Source organism: Xiphias gladius, chromosome 10 (assembly GCF_016859285.1).
Source record: "Xiphias gladius isolate SHS-SW01 ecotype Sanya breed wild chromosome 10, ASM1685928v1, whole genome shotgun sequence".
Taxonomy (NCBI): domain Eukaryota; kingdom Metazoa; phylum Chordata; class Actinopteri; order Istiophoriformes; family Xiphiidae; genus Xiphias; species Xiphias gladius.
In genome coordinates this window covers 21,812,858-21,833,433 of record NC_053409.1, presented here as the reverse complement: position 1 = coordinate 21,833,433, position 20,576 = coordinate 21,812,858, and the positions used below count along the sequence as shown (strand labels likewise).

Here is a 20,576-nt window from a genome sequence, read left to right as displayed (position 1 = left end):
TGATCATTAAAGAATACAACATCCCAAGAAGACACTATTTGTGTATTATAAACAGCTGTCAGAAAGAAAAGTTTTGGCTTCCCTCCCTACTCGGTAACATGCTGGCTGATTAGCAAGTCAAGGACCCACAGTACAAAGACACGGCACCCATGGGGATTCAGAGGTTAAATATATCTTACAGAATAAAACAGCTAAATAACTTTGCATATTAAAGGAGAAATCTCCTGTCAGCAAGCTATGTGAGGATCATACCTAATGTAAACACCCCCCTACACACACACACACACACACACACACACACACACACACACACACACACACACACACACACAATGGCTCCTGCAATGGCCAGAAAGCAGTTTTCCAGTAAAGTGAGCACAATATATGGACTTTTACTCCTTAAGTTTCTCTTAGCTATTTGTGTGCACATTGGATGTGTTACAGTGAGCACAGGGCACATGACACTAAAATGGGGGGAGGTTTACAACCTGTCAGAACTCAGGATATGATGCTTGTTTGTGGGAAGATTAAACACTGTTCACCAGTAGCATTTCGCAATAGTTTACTGATCATTTATCACTTGTAACACAAGTGGTGGTTTACACCAACAATGTTGTGAATAAACTGGTGGTATCATCAACTGAAGGGTTTGAATGATTTAGATGTAGTTCAGTTTGAAATGTACAAACAATTTTCTAGTATGTACAGTATGTCGTCGAGTCAGTTTTATTTATAGAGCCCTTTATCACAGATCCTGAAGCCTGAACCAACAGATTTTTTATATCTTCCTCTTGATAAATGACAAATGATTAATCGATACTTTACATTGTTGCCAAATAATTTTCTGTTGAGCAAGTAATCAATTAATTGACTGAAATTTTCAGCACTATATTAAAAAGGTATCAATAGGTGGCAGTAATGTTCCAAGATGTGCAGCTATGAACCAACAAAGGCAAAGAAGAAGAAGAGTGCTAGCTAGCAAACATGGATGTAAACAATGCTGGGTTCAAACATTTAAGAAAAATCAGCTTTGCAAAGGTTTTAGGAGGAAGGAAATGCACTCGACACATTTGTTAGACCTCAAGGATACACATAATGCAATTTGGTGAGTAACACAAATGCAAATCCTAACTTTTGTTTGTTTACAAGGAAATTCCACTGCGTGCCTTTTAATAGGAAGTAATTTTGGACACAAACTTACAGAGTACAAGCCAAAATATTACAGGACCTAATTTTTAGTGGAGAAAAGATTTACTGTTTGACAGTAAGCTAACAGTAAATGGACAGTAAATACAGTGATGGCCTGAACATCAGATTTTGATTTATTCCCAGTAAATTAAATTTGAAAAAACTGGGTTATCTTACATTCGACAATCTCACCCTCTCTCTGTTTGTCTTTCTTTCTCTGAATTTTCACTCGACACTTTAAAGAACTGGTTAATGCTGATTCTGTTTCATATTAGTAAATGGAATTAGGAATACCAGTAGGCTAATAGTTTGGCATGTTTGCTGTATTTTATTTTAATTGAGTCAAATTTAAAATATGATTACTTATGTTATATTTTTGTATATTTGCCTACTCTTCCCTAAAAAGGAGGAGGAGGGGGGTCGTCTAATATTCAGGATCATATTATATTCAGCCCAGTATGGTATGCGGCATGCAGCACACCAGTGCTCTGCTTACCTGCTGGTTAGACTCCATCCCAATATAGGAGTTCCTGGAACTGCAGTCCACTGGCGGAGTCTCTTGCCTGATGAAGTCTGCCATCTCAATACCCCCTCCAGGGTCCCTGTGCAGACACACAAACACATGCGCACACTTGTATTAGCAGCACAGGCACGGTGCACTCCCTCCCCTAAATATGAATGGATGGTACAGAGCTAAATGTGCCACTCATCCTGCTTAGATCATTGGTACTCCCAGCCCTGTTCCATGTCATTTATCTGCTTCCATTCGAACAGTCAAACTGACTCAAGAATAAGAAACACATTAAACAAACAGACCTCTATTTTACATCCTTTATAAGGGGATTGAAACTCAACTGAAGGAGCAAAAACAGATGAAAGCATCCATGTAGATTTTCTCCAAGCCTATATTTAGCCCGGACGTGCTTGTTTAACCACTTGGTATGTCGAAACAAATAACTTGCCAGGGATTGTCTATAAATCATTTCCATATTCCTAAAATGTTTCATAACGGGTCAAACCACAACGCAAAGACTCCAAGAAATTAACTACAACACGTAGCGTGGATGAATGAAGACTGGAAAAAGGACCAGTGAGAGGAAAATGAGTGGGTGGTGGCGCAAAAAAAAAAAAAAAACACCTTAATCAACTTTAGCTCGGCTTGTCTGCTCTACTGTAAACTCAAACAACCTGGAATGTGACTCCAGATGTGTGGGCAAAGCTGCGACTGTGACTGCTCCTGTGGTCGAGAGCTCTCATTTTTCTCGTTGCCTTTCCCCTCTCTCAGTGTCCTGCTAAGCACTCCCTCTGGAATGTGAATATGAGTCACCTCTTCAAGTCACGGGCAGTTAAATGCCAGAACCTCACTGGCTTTTGTTTGTTAGAGCTAAACCTCTCTATTAAAAAAAGACATAAGACTGGCAGTGAGAGTTGGGGTACTGCATTGTTATGTACTTTGTAATATGTTACAGTACTTGACAGCACTTGAATTACTTTTTCAACTAATGGAATTAATTATTAGTCATTAATGTCATTGCTCTCTCATATTGTTTCATTTTGTTAAATGAAACAGGAGGCACCTTAGCAATTCTGAGTCCTGCAAAACAATGGTCATCCTAAACATAATCCTAATAATAATCAGTTCATTAATTTCCCTAATTAAGGCATTAATTAGCACGTTTCACACTTTTATAATAAGTGGGTTGCATATTAAACTCTATATCTTTGTGCGTTACGAATATTATGGTTTCAAGAAAATCAAGAAATCAAAAGAACAATTTCTCTAATAAAGATATTAATATTGTAAGTTTGATGTTTGCAGGTGCAAATTAGCTGATGAGCAACCCCGATACATTATCATTGACACTGTTAAATGTCAATGTGTTGATTCGTGTGTACTGTCCCCTATAAATACAATTGATGCAGTTAATTGTTATAAAATCTAGTCAGATCATCTGTTCTATAAAAAGGTATGACAAGTTCTAACATGTAATTTTCTGAGTTCATATTCATGTGTCTACACATGCACTGGGACATAAGACACACTAAAAGCCCTCACAACGTAAGGTTCTGCATAGCATGCACCATGGCAGCAGATTAGTACATAAAAGCTTTGTGATACAGTGCTAATAAATGAAAATCCAGTTGCATATTGGGCAGAGAGCATGCCTCCAACTGAAAGGAAAATTAACTTAGAACGGTACCCTGTGGAGTTTTTGACCACTAGTAGCGCTCAGGAACGATGTCTTTGTGAGTGGGCCCCCAGTTGGTTTGTTCTTATGCACAAGCACGTGGGCGACGCGATATATGTTCCTGCCAACGGGTTTCGCACTACAGTAACTCACCAGTCTATAGGTTGTGGTAACGCACCAGGAAACACAGCAATGGGCCAGCAAAGGTTTTATGGGGAAGGAAATGCATTCGTATGGCCTCAGTGATACACAGTACGTGTTTTGGTGCGAAACACTGAATGTAAACAGTGCTTTTGTTTGCTTACTAGAGAGCCCCACAGGGCATGATATATGCAAATGAGAACAGCTTTCCGTGTCAAAACCAAGCATTGATCTTGCAATGTATTTTAAAACGAAGCTCGACAACACACTGCTTATTACAAGCCATACTGTGGACAAATAAAATGTAATTTAACAAGTAAATAACAGATTACTTTGAAAAGTAATTTTCCCTGGGGGTCCTTAGCGGTTCTGCTTGCATGATGTATATCATCTAAGAACCTGAACTGTATAAAATGTATGTTACATTTGATACCTATCTCTATTTTGCTCCAAACAAGAGGTTAAAAGTAGCAAAAATAGAAATCTGACTAAAGTTGCTTTCCCCATCATTACGGCTGCTGATACAGCTGGACTTGGCCTATCTGGAAGCTTTTAAAGAAATATATCGATTTTCCTTGTAGCAGCCTGTGTCTTTTCACACGTCACCACTACACAACTAGACCTTTGACCTCAGCTCCAATGGACAACTCCAGATTACATCACCATAAGTGACTCGATTGCACTCCACAACCACGCTCCATGCGATCACTGATCAGGAAGCATGAGGTCCTCTACCTACTACACAATACCCCTACACAGACTTTACAGAATACTTTGTCTGTTTCATCATCTGAGCAACTTAGTCACACTCATGGAACGTCTTTGTCGTACGTCTCCAGATATCAAATCCACCATCAGGCTGTATAAGTCGTGAACTTACCCCGGGCCATTGCTGTCCTCCCGACGGGTCACACCTCCATCATTAGCCCCCTCAGTGCCACCTCTGCTGCCCTGACTCTCCTTGGCCCGGTGCTCCACCACTTCCCCCTCATCCAGGGCATGGTGGAGGCGGTAATTCACCGTCTTCAGCAGCAGAAACATGGCAGCAATCACACCACAGTAGATTCCCACTATTACCATGGTTGGCGGCAGAGCCTGGCATTAGAGAAAGAAGCAGAAATTAACTTATACTGTGTGTCTGACATTGTTGAGGAAACAGGTTGATGGTTTTATTATGCTATAATTTAGGTTTCTTTGCACCCTTTTTTCCTTCATGTTGTACCTTATGTTTATTTTCCTTTTCTTTAGTTATCTCAAGCGCCAAGGAGTGATATTGTAATGTCATATTATTATAATTATTGTACAAGTTTCTACTTTATTTTGTTAGTTTTAAATGACAGTAATAACAGGTTTAAAAGAGGAAGGAAAAGTGCATTTTTAAAAGGCCCTAACTGTTTTCTGACTAATGTTTTTATCCAAAATGATAATAAGAAAATATATAGGCAGATTAACAATGTCTTGCTAAAGGACATTATTTCATGTGTGACAGTCAACATATCAGGTGCCAAAGATCAGTCGATTAATCGATTAGTCATTCAACAGAAAAATATGTGCAACTATTTTGATAATCAATCAACTATTTTGATAATCACTGCTGAAAAATAAATGAATAGATTACTGGACCCATTACACCAATTATTTATGCCACATACTGGCAGTGGTTGAAAAATGGCTGTATTCATGTTATCATCTTAACATATCTTTTGATGGAGCCGCTGCCAAGGAAGCTACCAGCAACCACCTGTATGTTTATAACAAGGTGTCTGAGCTCCGGCTTCTGCGTGTCCGTTGCCCTTGAGACATCCCCCTGCATCTGTTTGCATTTTATTACAAACAGCAGCACCACTCTAACCTGTGGCTCAATATAAACCACAGACCTGACCGACATATTTCCACTTCAAGAATAGAACGGAAACCACAAACCGATATGAAACATCAGCTTCTCTAAATAGAAGTTAGTATGCTCGGCAAACAGCTATTTCCTGACATGAGAATATTTACAGAGATGTAGCTGAACAACACTATGATTCACTGACATTTGAACTTGTTCTGGATTACACATTTTGGTATAATGTTGAAATCCTTTGACGATCAGTCCATAAATAACATGCACAAGTGGACTATAACTGGAACTGATGTGTCAAGTCCTTTTTGGACAGTTTAGAGTGCAAAAGTAACCACAAAGCTATGCCTCTCGAAAACAAACGGGCAAACAAAGACCCCTTGTGCCTAATGAACTGAACCAATAGCCAGCCAGTCATTTGAGTCTGTTTCTTGGACATTAAAACTGCCAGATTGCTGTTACATCCTGGTCAGCTGTGCTCTTGCAGTCACAGCTGGTAGCCTCTATAAAACTGGTGATACCGCAAATCACAAGCGACAGGAGGAAAACAAGTAGATACCGGGGGTGGGGTGGGGGGGCAGAATTAAATTTACTGATTACAGCCTGGTACTGTGTTATCAACTGTTAATATCCTAGCGGATCTTAACTGTAGCACTGAGATAAACACTGAATTCAGACAAAAGAGCATTCTGGTCCAATCTAGTCTGTGGATGCTACATTTGAAAGGGGAGGCATTTAAAGATTATCCTGTTCCTTTCTTCACCCAAATAAGCTTTATCTGCTGAGAAATCCGAGAATTTGATGGGTTTGTAGGATATTTTTAGTGTAGTGAGGAAATTCCGTTACTTTCATGGGACGTTACATTGTCTCCGCTCCAGATAATAGACCGAGACCGACCGTTAGTATCCTGTGACAGCTAACCTAACGGACACTTGGTTTGTTAACTTACGTTGTTGTTAACAGTTAACGGCAAATGCGTCGAGATGATAAGGTGGTAAAAATAAATAAATAGATACAACACCGCTCACCATGTAAAGTGTGAAGGGGAAACATAGCAGAAACAGCCAAATGTAGAGATGTAAAGCGTTGACAAATGTATTCTGATCGGGGTCGTAGTACCATCCGCCTGTGACTGAAGCCCAGACCCCCTGCCTCAGGATCTGTAGAGTCTGCGACCCCATGTTCGTTTTATCCCCCTCCGACGAATCCGAGCGGAACCGACCGACGGAGCAACCGGGCTGACACGCTGGCTAGCGGTCGCCGAACATGACAAACGGTGCTCTGTTTTCAGACACTGGCCCGAAAATCCCCTCTGCAGCCATCTTCTCTGCAGCTAGCCAGCCAGCTGGGGCACTGTTTTCAGTCCTCCACCGAGGAGACTCCTATCCCACCACGCCCTGCGAGGAAGTTCTTCTTCGTGGCTTCGGTACGTGGTCGCCATGGATGCAGCCACTGTCTGTACTAAAGAAAGAAATAAAAAATAAAAATACATCGTTGCTTTGCGCTTTAATCCATTTTATTGTCCGCCTCCTCGCCTCTGTGAAAATGCACATTTCCTGAGTGACTGGGCACATCTGACCTGGACATGACTCAACACAGCGATGGCAGGGAGCACAAATGCACGAAACGACATGTATTACTAGGCAACCGGACCAAATGTGACCAAATGGCGACACCTCCCGATGAAACTCTCCCGTTTTTAAAATTCATTTGCTGCTTTCACGGAGACCATGAGATACGCCCATGACCATCGGAGCTGGAGGAGGTACTCAGATCCTCCGTTGCTACAGGTAGAAGTACCAAAACAACAATGTAAAAATACTCCAAGTCCTGCATCCCGGGCTCTCCGGAAGTAAAAGTGCAATATCAGCAAAAATGCACTTCAAGTATCAAAAGTAAAAGTACTGTTCTGCAGAAAAAAAAATCCCCTGTGACTGAGGTATTAATATATATGACATTTTAGACTGTTAATACCGATGCATCAGTGTCTACGCAGAATTTTATTGTTGTAGCTGTAGGCTGAGTACTTTTTATATTCAGTTTTGGTAGGCCCCATCCAGTGGTTAGCCAGATTGGTCGTGAAATGAAAAGTGGTACAGGAAAGAATCAAAAACAATGGTTCATGTTTTTTTTTGTATTCCCAATCTCTGCTTTTGTTGTGAAATATCAGACAAATAGCAGTTATCTCAAAGAAGCCTTCTGAGAAGTTTAGAGGGGAAATCACTCTTTGGTAGAATTGCAAACAACTCATGGACATCTGAAACATGACAAGGGGCCCCCACTAGAAACTGCTTTGTTTTTTTATAGAAGGGATCACAAGCCAAAAACGTTGGGAACCGCTGGATTCATTTTTTTAACAATGCATTGTTTTAGAAACTTGTCATGTGCTTTTGTAATGCAAAATGTCTGTTTGTAAATTAGCCAGTAACTCCAGCTGTCAGATAAGTGTAGTAGAGTAAAAAGTACAATATCTCCCTCTGAAATGTAGTGGGGTAGAAGTATTAAGTAACATGAAATGGATTTAATCAGGTAATGTACGAGTACTTTAGGAAATTACTTAAACACAGTAGTTGAGTAAAGTTGCTTTCCACTACTGAAACGGGCAAGTCAACAAGAGAGCCAAACAGCAACGGGGAATAAACCTTGTACTTTTCTTTCCATCTGCAAACAGATTACAGAGGTTTCTAAAGGAGAATCAGAGATGTAGATGTATCTGCATATCCGCTCGGTATTCTACCCATCGACAGCCAATGGATAAACGAATACAAGTTGGTTAATACATTTTGGTTTGAGGATAACTACAAACAAAGTCCAGGCTACCTTTAACCACAGGTAAAAGAAAAGGAAAAAAGCCATGACATGTATAATAAAGGCTTTGAGTTATGAGTTCTTGATTATGGGTCAAGAAGAAAATGAATGCTCTCGTAATAGGAAAAACTGATCAAGCAAGACTGAAAACTGTTACTTGTCATGAATTAAACACATCAGGATACAATAGCTGATACATTTTAATACAAAAACCCACAAAAGCAGAGTGTTGCTTTCAGACACCGATGAAAGTGTTTGTAATTAAAGACAGGAGTCTGGGTCAGGAAGCCTTTTTCTTTTCAGATGAGATGATGAATTATGACACCCCCCTGTGAAGCAGACTAGGAATTAAACTGTCCTCTGAAGTCACTAAAACACAAACATTATGCTGATGTCAACAGAAAGCTGACGCTGACGCTGATGTCAGCTTATCATCAAAAAACCTCATCCACTGTGGAACTTCTGCTGCCATCAAACAGTTAACCCCTGTTCGTAGTACAGCTGCCTGAAATGTCCGTGACTCCAAACCTATCAAGTATACAAGACTAAGGTTACAGTGAGGTAAAAGTAGTCCTGGCACCGACGCAAGCGACTGACACTTTTGTGCCAGTTCATTCTTAGAATCCTGTAAACTGATCAAATGAGCAGAGCAGCAAACCATCTTGCAATTCTGGAAATGGAACAGAAACACTCCCAATCCTGAACTGTTTTCCAGTTAGTGCTGTGGGACTTTTCACTGCATTGTGCCATCTTATCGGACTATGAGAGGCGTGGCTGTCACTGTAGCCTTGCTCTCTTCTCAGGAGGCGGTTTGCTTGGTGGAGCTGGGGCAGAGGACTTTGTGGCTGGTTCCCTCTCCTCTTGTTTTACAGTTTCTGTGGGTGGTTCAGGCTCCTTTTTCACCTCAACTGCAAGACAAGAACATATGATTATGGGAAAACTCTGGGCTTCTGTCTCCACTCCATCTACATTAAAACCTGAATACTTTATGATGTTTTGGATGTCATATTTATATTAATTCGTACTCTGAGTAAAGGTAAGGCAATATTCTGAGCGCACAGCCAGTTGTATACAGACCCATGATAAGAGTGTTAACGTTCCCACAAAAAGCACATAATGAAATATGGAAATAAGGTAGTTTAACTTTTAGTGTTTTTATCCTGCATCATTCTTCAATTTTATGCAATATACTATGTTTTATATGTTACTTACAGTTTGCTTTATTTTTTTTCATGTTGTGATTCTGCATGTCCATGTTTCCATGTCGGGCTGAATTTGTGTCTTTTTGTTTGTTTGGTGAACATTTGTACAAGTGTGAGTAAGTTGTTTTATGACGGAATAAAAATCAAACCAATAGGGGATGAATCTTATTTGCATGTACATTCGGTTCAGCGTTAAGCAAGCATTGATGTCCAAACACTGACACTATTTATTATGTAACTTTAGGATCTGAATATAATGTAATGACTTGAAGATCATACCTGGAATAGGCTTCTCACCAGGCTTAGGCTGAAATAGAAGAAAGAAAAAAAATTCTATTACTTGGATCCCATCTCATGAAAGAATTCTAATTTTATAAAAAAAACTTAAATGAACAGACCAAAATGATTCTAAATTAATAGCTGTTTTGAGTCAGTGTAATTGTACCTGGTAAAACGTTGGTGGAAATTTTGACCTAAGGTCCAAAAGGAGTGTGTCCACACGTTGCCTCTGAAACAGTGAACTTGGTTCCTCTTTCTTCTTTGTCTTAGGCTTGGCTTTTTCTGTAATAAAGCATTTTTGTCAATTAGTTGTGTTAAATATTTGTGATCTTGTTATAGGAACTATTCCACTGCTAATAAGAGTACTACCTCAGTGTCTAAACTCTAAAAATTTAATGAATTGCCAAAAACCTAACCTCGCTCCTCCTGGTCCTTGAAGTGCCACCAGTATCCTTTGGATGGGTGGTATCGGCAATATGACATGGCCTCATCAAACGCTGACTGGATCCCATGGACGGCAGAGAGCTAAAACAGATATGATTCATGTCACTCACAGTAAAACCCTTATCAATCCCACACATCAAAATATAATACCAAGGTTATTTTATAGGCTCATATCATAAATCCTCACCACTCTGGAGCTGATCACTGTTCCCAGGTCTGGGGCCTGATACACCACTCCTGCTATGATGTAGTAATCAGCCAAGGGTATCACTGGAGAATGAAAACATTCAGTGGAAGTGGGAATTAGATCTTCAGATAGACCCATAAATGCAAGATTATGTGTATATAAACATTTGTTACTTTTGATGCCAGTTATGTGTAGAATCACAAATCTATCACTGGCATTTAAATAAAATAAATATAACAGTTCAAAATGTTAACTCTTCCAGACTTTAGAAAAGGTCCAGACACTGACTTTCTTGTTACCAGCCACCACATTTATGCAGCTGGATGATAGAAAAAGGAGACATTTAGTCAGTCAATGCTGAAGTACTTTTAATTCAATTTCCCCTTTATTTCTAAGTCATATACTGTACATTGCATAATAACGTGCATAATAAAAACCACACCTACCTGTGATATCAAATCTGTGATATCACAAATAGATGCAGTGCACGTTGTCCAGTGACTCACCAGCATGCTGCAATATAATTATTCATTGAAAATTTAATCAGACGCTGTACTGCTCACCATGTGTCGGTGTCTGCCTCTGTTGTTTACGGATTATGTAAAGAATTGGCTCCTGAGCATGAAGAAGAATGTACTCCACTCCCACCATCTGACTGAAAATGAGAGTGAAACAATGTTTTTTGCTTTTCGTTTCGCAAATGTCACTTAATATTACAACTTTGCAGCTACTTACTGAATATATTTTTCCTGTATCTTGATTAGCAGGTCTTAACCATACCAGCTGATGACAATACACACAGTACACACCGATTACCCCCCCCCCAACTCTTGTCAAACTTTTTTTCATCTGTATTTTCATGTACATGCAACTATTTTTTTAAAGTAACACAAAATCAAACCGTGTAAGGTGAACTTACTTTAGATGTTCCAGAGTGAGCCGCTGCATCTTCACTACCTCATTATTACAGGTTCGGTCATAGAAAGGGTTGCTTCTCTCAGAGAAATAGTCCAGCACATTTCCAGGATTAAGGATCGGCACCCAGCCGCTGTCCACCCAAGATATCCCAAGAAGGTTGTCTGCAAATTGAACAAAAAATGTAATGTAATGTCCTGGGCTGAAGGCTGGTCAATTCTAGTAAATTTACAGTAACTACATGAGGCACTAATGTTATATACATCGTTATCATCACAGCCTCGAGTTTTAACGACTGGCTGTGTTTTAAAAATGATAATAAAAACCAGCTTCAATCAGGGCTTTAAGACCAATCGCACCACTTATTTAGCCTGTTTTAATATAGTTGGGTTTTTTTTTTATTTGTTTTGTATTGTTATGTTTTGTGAATATCTGGATAAGTGTGTTATGTGTAAGTTGCTTTTTGACAGAAAAAAAACAAGTCAAATCAAATTTTGCTTTGGATTTAGGTTTTTCCAAATTTATTGCCTTTGTTGTTGGCAGGAAGTACACAATTTTTATACTAGTGTTGGGTTCTGTATAAATAAAAGACTATTTCAAATGATGGTGCCTTCGAGATGAGAAGTGCTTGTAATTTTTCTTCGTACACTTCGGACTAGCAAACACTGATTGCCAGTTCACCATCAGTTGCTACAAACTACGCAACAATCACAGAACGAAAGGCGAATCATTTTAACAAAAAAATAAATAAATAAAAAACTGTATTAAAAGGATATCTTATTACTCTTTAAGTGAAAGTACCGGAGCTGTTATTGTCCATAATGTTAAGTGAATCGGACGTTTAATCAAAGCGAAGGAGATGCTAATCGTTGCTAACGTTAGCTTCTAGGTTAGCGCTAATACGTATACTTTAAAGTTGCCAACAGCGAATTACCACAACAGCTTTATATCGAGGGTTCAAATATAACACGTCAGTTGTTGACTTGTTAAATATGACTTCATATAAAAAAAAAAGTCCTGGAAATAACTTTCTAACAAATAATGAAACCCTATTTTATCTACCTCTGAAATCCACCGCCGACATGATGTCAACAAAGTGTCTCACAAAGATTGCGTCTTCACTAGTCTTCAGGTCGTAGTTTGATGACGTGTCTTGATCGCCTTAATTTGTTTAATCGGAGTAAAGTGTAGTAGAGGCATTTAATAAAACAAGAAACACTGTTGTTACTATTTTACCTCACTATCTTATTATGGTTCTTCACAGTGTTGGAAAGTAAATAAGTATATTTACCATTTACTCAAGTACTGTACTTACACAGCTACTTTATACTTCTGCTCCACTATGCTACATGTCAGAGGGAGTACACACACGCACACACACACACACAAACAAACACACACACACACACACACACACACACACACACACACACACACATTTATATATATACATAAATACAGTTTGGACTATTGGTTTAACAAGACAAACATTGGGAAGGTGGGCTCTAGGTAACTGTGAAGGACAATTCTATTTCACTATTTATCTATTTTCTTAATTTTTACAAACCAAATGATTGACTGATTAATCAAGAAAATAGCCAGGAGATAGATCAATAATGAAAGCATTCATTAGTTTTGTATAAAATATCTACAAATGAGCTGCACCTCAAGTAGCTACAACATTCAAATTCTGCATATACATTAATCCATCAGTAATAATCTTTTTGTATAATTTATAATAGTATAATGCTCACAAGGGATGTTTTTCTGCATTGACTACTATTACTTTTATCACTTTTTAATACTTTTTTACTACTAAGTATAATTTTTTAAATTACACTTATGAACTTTTACTTTTTAACATTTTGAATTCGGGACTTTTACCTTAAATAGAGTATTTTTACAGTGTGGTATTAGCACTTTTACTAAACTAAAGGGTCTGCATACGTTCACAACTGGTCTTTTACATTCCCATAGGCTACACATGTAAACACAGGAATCCAAGCGCATATTGATTCAAAATGTCCAGATTAATCTAAGTCACATGGTAATTTTTGTACCTAATCAGTCGATATTGTATCCACTTTTTCATTTAATACAAACCATTGAACTGAACTGTCTTAGGGAGATGTACTGTTTGTGCGTGTTTGCATCGTTCTTGGCATCACATGTTTACCTTGAACCCAATTGAAGGCACGTGATATTATCCGTTAGAGCATTACGCAACCAGTCCCATTTAACAGCTTTCATGGTTCGTGGTCTTTATTTCTGATCAGCGGCATTTGGTCGGGAGAAGCTGAAATTCCAGAGACACACCCAGACAGCTGAGTTCCCTGCCCTGTGAGCGTGACAGAACAGATGTGTTTAAGCATGGATGGATAAACAAGCAAACGCGCGCACACTCACACGCGCGCACACGCACACACACACTCACACACACTCTCAGTGTTGATGATAAAATGATAGTCAGAATGAGAATGACTCCTAACACCATTACCCTGCATCAACCCAGGTTTGAATGACATCATAGCCTGTCATCAGAGACCGTATCCTGCCATGGGTCTGTCCAAAGTGGCTGCGCAGTAAGCGAGCAGCTCGGGGGGGGGGGGGGTTGGCTGGATGATCTAGGCTATATCTGATTCATCTGAGTAGAGATGACTGCATTCCTTCAATCTGTGATAAGAGCGAGACACTGGCAGGAATATTTAAGAGGAAGGTGGGGGTTGATATTCGCTGCTGTCAAGGGCTCCTCTTGCTGTAAGATAGCCTGTTCAGTTTCATGAGGCCGAAATATTGGAATTTCCCAAATGAGTATGCATGGATGGCCCAGAGAGACATAAGTCTGATTAAAAGAAAAAAAAAAGATTCATTATCAGTAATTATGCTCTTCAGTTCAAAAACGTCTGTGGCTTTTATTTGGCTATAGAACAAAAATAATACAAGGCATACCAGAGAAGGAACACAAAATATACCGAGGTCTATTGATGCAGGTCTATATTTCTCTGAAAAGATTTACAATTATAAAAACGAATAACTCGCGAATTTTATGTCCATTAAAGACAAAATACATGAGTGTAATTTTTCCCTTTGTGAATAAAACATCATCCAAACCATCGACAAAGAAAAGCATTTCAAGTAGAACAGTGTCCAGTTTGCAAACTGATGATGAAATGATCTCCAGATAAACATCTAATGAAATCAAACCTCTCCTCTTCCTGCTGGATGACCCCCGTGGGACCGTTGGCCCTGTATTTTTCTACCAATCGGCTCGTCTGAGGGGAGAAAAATACGAGACCAGGCTACAACGGAGGAGCGCGCATCGAGCAGGGTTGCGCACAGAGAAGACGTAGCTGCGACACTGGCGAGGCGAAGACGCGACCGCGGCCGAGAGGATGCAGTGAAGGTGCCTCGGCTTCCCAGCTAATTTACGGCCGGGCGTCAGGGCAACGATACTAAAATAACGTCGAGATGAGCGTGATCCAGGCCGGGCACGACGGCAGGGTGGACGGCGGCAGGGGCAGCCTCGCTGACAACGGCGGAGGCTCCCCGAAGCTCCAGCAGTGCGTTCAGCCTCCCAACAGCAGCAGCGGCGGCGGCAGCGGCAGCAGCCGGACCAAAGATGCCAAGTACCAGCAGCAGCAGCTCCAGCAGCAGCAGCTCCAGCAGCAGAGGCATCATGGTGGGTCGATGTGGAAGCAACCATCCCACAACGAGCCAGCAGACGTCGTGAGGCGGGCGCTGGACTTCAAGAGCCAAGGCACCCAGTGCTACAAGGATAAGAAGTACCGAGAGGCGATTGGCAAGTATCACCGCGCTCTGCTGGAGATCAAGGGGCTGTGCAGGGTGCTGGGGGATCCGGACACCAGCTCCAAGTCCCCGTCCTCCCTCCTGCCGACCATCAGCAAGTCCACCACGCTGACAGATGAGCAGAAGGGGGCCATGGAGAATGCAGAGCTGGAGTGTTACAACAGCCTGGCCGGTAAGCGAGGTTTCTCTCTCACACATTTCACACACTCAAACGAGCTCACTACACTCATCTCTTCTCTTTTCAACAGGGGAAGAATAACCCAGAGCTCATGAATGATTCATATAGAATATGAGTCATTCTAAGGCTTACCCCACTATCCCCCTCACTTTCTTTTAATATTCACTTTATGTAGACGGTATTTATTCGTCCCTTGGCAAATTAATCATTACATCAGTTACTCAATAAAGATTTAACCAAAGAATCCTGACAGGACACACATTAGTACTTCTGCTATATGATGAAATCCAAACATTGGCTCATGCAGTGTTTTCGGTAACTTCACTCTCCCTCTTGTCTTTGCCCATTCTAGCCTGTCTTTTACAAATGGAGCTGGTGAACTACGAACGAGTGAAGGAATACTGTCTGAAAGTGCTACACAAGGAGGGAAAGAACTTCAAAGCTCTTTACCGATCGGGAGTGGCGTATTACCACCTAGGAGACTTCCAGAAGGCCCTGTACTACCTGAAGGAGTCACACAAACAGGAGCCATCAGGTCAGGACCGACAGTCCGCGGCACTCAGCTCCAGTATCTAAGTAGTCCTCCCGACCTCACTGCACTGATTGTTTCCTTCCATGGCAAACACACACAATTATAAGTCAGTGGCTCCTGAACTTTATTTATGCCAAAGGGCCCCCAAATAATGGTTGGATTAAACCCCAGACCCCGCATTTGATTACATGGTCTGTTTGGGCAGTTTGTTGACAATTGATTCGTTAATTGATTGGTAGTAAACTACCGCTAGGTGTGTTTGGTCATTTATAAAGTAACAAGACTGAGAGCCTACAGCCACACTGGTGGCTCTGTGAGGCGTTTACTTAAGCACTTAAAATGCTCACAATGATCATGCTAGCATGCTGATGTTTAGCAGGTATAATGTTTACCATCTTAGCTTTGCGTGTTAGCATGCCGACATTTGCTAATCAATACTAAACACAAAGTACAGCTGAGGCTGATGGGAATTAGTTTTTGCAGATCACGAGTATCCGATGAACAGACATTTTGACCGTGAGTTGTTTCATTGGAAAAACAAAAATGCAATCCTCATGGCGGTACTGGAGGAAAAGTCAGGGGGGACCACCAAACTCATTAGAATACATCATCTGGGAACCATGAACGGGTACAAAATTTGGTGCCAATCAATTAGATTTTGAGATATTTTATTTTTGAACAAGTGAAAACTTTGACCTGCGCGTGGCACTAGATGAAAGATGAGGGGATAACTAAGTCAGTTAGACTAATCCCCTGGGGGGAGGGGGAACAAATCCTACAGCCCAGTGTCATACCTGGGAAGGTGCAGTGTCGACCCCCCTGGAGCAAGTGAATATGAATGCTCAGAGAGGCAGGTAAAGGGCTCGCGTAGCGGGCTTGCTGTCTCTACTGTGTAAGAATGCCTTCTGCGAGAAAGAGCCGTAGACGAGCTGGCGGGGACCTGGGGGAAAGAGACAGGCATTTTATGCATGGGAGCTAATTAAGGGATTGGAAACAGATGATGACTGACAGTTGCAAACACTGGGGACTACTGCGGGACGGGGAAAAAACAGCAGGCTACTGACACACAGGAAAAAATGATGCAAAAATATAAAGAGTTAGTTGCAGCCTTGGCGATACCTTTAAAATAATGCTTTTCATGGCTTCTTCTTCTGCTGTAACATCTGGAGCGGATATTAAACAATTTTCTATTGCGGGGGGCCTCTTAGAAACCTCTTAGGGACCCTTTGTGGTCTTAAGGCCTCATATTGGGATATAGCAATGAGACACACAATGAAACTATGCTTGGCACTTTCAGTGTGTTACTTTTGATTAATTTAAACCACAATGTTTGTGACGTGGTCGCTTTTGAAGTACTACAGTGAATGTAAGTGCATTTTTTTGAGTTATCAATGTAAGACTGTGTAGTTTATTCAGAGAGATGGAGTAGGATCTATCCACATAAGATCTAGAAATGTGAAGGTGGAATTAATCACCTTGGGAAAACATATCTGTGATAAATTATTTTCAACTCAAGGTTCACTCAAACTCAAGGCTTTGGACCCTATCCCACAGCCCTTTTCAGCTCAGATCCTCAAATGGTTCATCTCTGTGCAATGAGTGCCTTGCTGTCGTCATATAAATGTCCAACAACTGCAGATTTGTTCATGTTTATGTTTCGCTTGATTTATAACATAATTGTCTTCCCGTGTTGGTCCTGTTAGACCATTTCAAAACCCAACAGGATAAGCTAAAAAAAAATGCTCTCCATGTGGAAAGAAAAACTTTTTTTTTTTTTTTGCAGTCTCTGAAACAATATTTGAAAAAAAAAAAAAAATTACTACAGCCACTTAACTGTCACACTGAGTTCAGTTTTATTGGATGGTTTATGAGCATATTGATGCACCATTTCCTTTCTGAGCAGGAAATAAATCAGAGTTTTCCTGTCTTTGTTTTCCAGACACCAATGTCATCCGCTACATTCAGCTGACAGAGATGAAGATTCGCCGGAATGCCCAAAGGGAAAAGAAAGAGGCGACATAAGCACTCGCTGTCTGATGACTTCTCACTCGTCATAAATTGCAGCCCTACTGTGTGCCAGTCAGATCTTACACGCCATGAGTCAGAAGCCTTGGTGTGAAACGATGTTATGTTTGCTTTTGCTTTGCACAACATCCGGCTGCCAGTTATGTGATTGAACTTCACCATTGTGTGCTTGAAGCATTTTTTAAAAATTGTACCAGATTTTGAGTTTCTGTCTCCAATCCGCCAAACTTATCCAGTACGAATCCATCTCGAGTATGTTTTAACCATTACAAACTGATGCACTGCCAGTCCAAACATTGCACATACAGGCCAACACTTGTGATAGAGACAGGAGCAACAAGTTCCACAGAGTGAATCCATCATGTCTGCAGGCAAGCGTAACTGTAAATTACCACCTGCCCTCGCACAAGATGTCTTTTAAGTGGCATGGAGTAAGTAACAACCACCTACACTTCTGTCACCATACTTTGATTTTGAAAGTACAACAAAAGATCCGGATTTTTTATTTTTTTTTTATTTTTTTATACTTTCAATGATATCTGAATAAAAGGTGCTTTCACTAAGTAGGTTTCTAACTCAAAATGCATAGGGAAAGACATCAAGAGCACATGGTTGCTAATTGCAGTATGAAATTTAGAGACATATCACAAAATGTAAATAGGCTACTTTATAGAAATCGCAAGAAAATATTATGAAGAGGCAAGCTACATGTGTTTAATAACGCCAAAACGAAGCACTTCATTCACAGCATTTACTGTATCGACAAATACTGTATGTTTACTGTAAAGGTATGCGTGTAATAAATGTGTCTATTGATTGAAATATTTTTTTGTGGTGCTGCTGCCGTGGATTTCCCTTCAGATTTTAATTGTCCTCCTGTGTTCCTCATAAGCTAAAACAGATCTGTGGCGAAATGCTGACGAAAGCATGGTGTAAATAAACAAGTGAACTGAAGCCGACTGAAATGATTGTGGGCTCTACCTTTTTCTCTCGGTAGTTGCCATGGTGAGGCCTTGGTAATAAGTTGGGTCATGGAGTTGATTTTTTCAGAAAATTATATAATGAGGCATGGTGGCATGAGGCAGAAAAACATCCTGATATAACACAGGCAATCATTTAAAACTGGTGGAATAACTAATACCTTAAACTCGCAATAACCGATTTTTTTGGCAACTTGGTGGCAGCGCAAACAAGCTGTGAATGTCACGCTGACATATTATCATGTTTTAAGTTGATATGGGGAAGTTGTTAGCAAACTGTTAGCATTCATTTGTAGGCTAGGGATCTGCATGATTAGTTGACTAAACGATTAAAGATTGCTACCCTTTTTTTTTTAGTACTGTTTTAGGTTTCCACCGGCTCTTGAGGGAAACGTGAGGCTCTGTAGCTGCTAAATGCTCCGCTATGTTCACCAGCTAACTGGTGACTATGTCTGCTGTTTGGTGCTGGATCGCCCCAGTCCCTCTCATCTATTAGCTTTAGCTACATTCAAGTCAAAGTGGTGGCTATCCGTTTCTAATCCAGATAATTACTTGGAAATGTTTAAAAAAAAAAAAAAAAAACCCCAGGTCATTTAACAACACTTACCACTGCTCTGAAGGTATTTCTATAATCCTCAAAGACTCTTCAAACCACCTGGATGAAAAAATATTTCGTCCACTTTACGGCTAAAACAACTTTTAACCTGTTTCCCAAATTGCGACTGTTTCCTAATCCAAGATGGCAGTCGGCTGGTTACCTGGACAGAAAATGGAGTTACACAACAGCATAAAAATCTTTTTTTAATTGAGCAGGGGAAAGAAGTTTAGTTTATCCACATGGTTAGGCTCTTTGAAGAATCTGGAAATACCTTTGGAGCCGCGGTGTCTCTTGTTAAACCAACCTACAGGGTTTTTAAAAATTATTTTACAGAGAAATGGATGCTTTGTTCTGTGACTGAACTGTAATGCTAATGCTAACACATGGGTGGCACAAACGGTTGCTAGTCGCTGACTTTGTGTGTGATCTGTTTGGTGTTTTATCAGAGCCCTTTTTCTGAAAAGAGGTGGCCTGCTGCTGTCAAAAATTACCTCATGAGAGCAGGCAGAGTGCACCAAAATAGTAAAGTAGGGGGTTGGAAAGTCAAAACATTGAGCTTAAAGGCGCAACAAAGCTCCTTCTAGCTGAGGGGAACTGCAGAGTAAGGTGATCAATCCGTTGTGGATTGATCACAATGAGTCACACCTTTCACATTACACAGTCATTTGATCCATTACTATTATAAACATATCGATTATAGCCGCTATCACCCTGTTACCCTTCCATTTATTACGGAAACACAGTCTTATAAAAGAATCTGTGACCCCGTTGGATTGTTTACTATGATTTTACTCAAATCAGTGTGTACCAGTGCAAATACAAGTCAAGTCAATAAGATATTATTCCCAACCTGAACAATGTCCATCAGCAACAGTAAGATAAGCTTATTCGTGGTAACATTTCAGACAGATAATGACACCTGGGCTACACCTCAGAGGGAGAGCTTTGCTTCAACTAACAGCCTCAGTTGAAATACTGTGTTTATACATTGAGCATGATCACATTCTGCACATCCTCAGAGAAAAAGCATTCACATTTACATGTATATCAGGTCACACTTAGGATAAAGACGGATAAAATCCTAGAGGATGCGGTTCTCCAGGCTGAGAGGTCACTTGACATTTGAAAATGAAATGAGCGAAACAGGCATTAGACCATAATGTTTCTATTTATTATTTTCAAATAACTGATAATTATCTCTTTTTACCTGCTAGTTTGACAGTTTATATGTAGGAGCTAACACCTCTTTCCATAATTCCC

The 20,576-nt window shown here is 40.3% G+C and overlaps 3 protein-coding genes across 3 annotated transcripts in view; 1 reads left to right on the top strand and 2 right to left on the bottom strand.

The window, feature by feature from the left end:
- Positions 1–6,778, bottom strand: part of pcnx1 (pecanex 1) — a 37,675-nt gene extending 30,897 nt beyond the window's left edge. The window contains exons 1-3 of the mRNA XM_040137423.1: positions 6,390–6,778; positions 4,399–4,613; positions 1,685–1,790 (exon numbers count right to left, since the gene is read on the bottom strand). Coding sequence (XP_039993357.1) covers positions 1,685–1,790; positions 4,399–4,613; positions 6,390–6,542 — 474 coding nt within the window. The 5' untranslated portion in view covers positions 6,543–6,778. The remainder of the gene's footprint in view (positions 1–1,684; positions 1,791–4,398; positions 4,614–6,389) is intronic.
- A 153-nt stretch (positions 6,779–6,931) lies between these two features.
- Positions 6,932–12,353, bottom strand: med6 (mediator complex subunit 6). Its single transcript, XM_040136381.1, has 8 exons — positions 12,259–12,353; positions 11,201–11,360; positions 10,845–10,936; positions 10,282–10,364; positions 10,067–10,175; positions 9,817–9,932; positions 9,651–9,678; positions 6,932–9,077 (listed from the first exon to the last, which is right to left on the bottom strand). The coding sequence occupies exons 1-8, from the start codon at positions 12,278–12,280 to the stop codon at positions 8,947–8,949; spliced, it is 741 nt and encodes a 246-aa protein (XP_039992315.1). The 5' UTR covers positions 12,281–12,353; the 3' UTR covers positions 6,932–8,946.
- A 2,311-nt stretch (positions 12,354–14,664) lies between these two features.
- On the top strand, positions 14,665–18,385 carry LOC120795712 (tetratricopeptide repeat protein 9A). The gene is made up of 3 exons (XM_040137830.1): positions 14,665–15,175; positions 15,534–15,716; positions 17,653–18,385. Exons 1-3 carry the CDS (start codon positions 14,665–14,667, stop codon positions 17,733–17,735), a joined length of 777 nt encoding a protein of 258 aa, XP_039993764.1. The 3' UTR covers positions 17,736–18,385.
- Positions 18,386–20,576: the final 2,191 nt, after the last annotated feature.

Excerpts from the sequence above, each read along its gene's own strand:
- LOC120795712 (XM_040137830.1), top strand. The coding sequence starts at position 14,665 with ATGAGCGTGATCCAGGCCGGGCACGACGGCAGGGTGGACGGCGGCAGG. Across the intron at positions 15,176-15,533 it reads GTGTTACAACAGCCTGGCCG|CCTGTCTTTTACAAATGGAG; the intron begins GTAAGCGAGGTT and ends TGCCCATTCTAG. Across the intron at positions 15,717-17,652 it reads ACACAAACAGGAGCCATCAG|ACACCAATGTCATCCGCTAC; the intron begins GTCAGGACCGAC and ends TTTGTTTTCCAG.
- med6 (XM_040136381.1), bottom strand. The coding sequence starts at position 12,280 with ATGTCGGCGGTGGATTTCAGAG. Across the intron at positions 10,937-11,200 it reads CTCACTCTGGAACATCTAAA|TCAGATGGTGGGAGTGGAGT; the intron begins GTAAGTTCACCT and ends TCTCATTTTCAG. Across the intron at positions 9,933-10,066 it reads CAAGGACCAGGAGGAGCGAG|AAAAAGCCAAGCCTAAGACA; the intron begins GTTAGGTTTTTG and ends GCTTTATTACAG.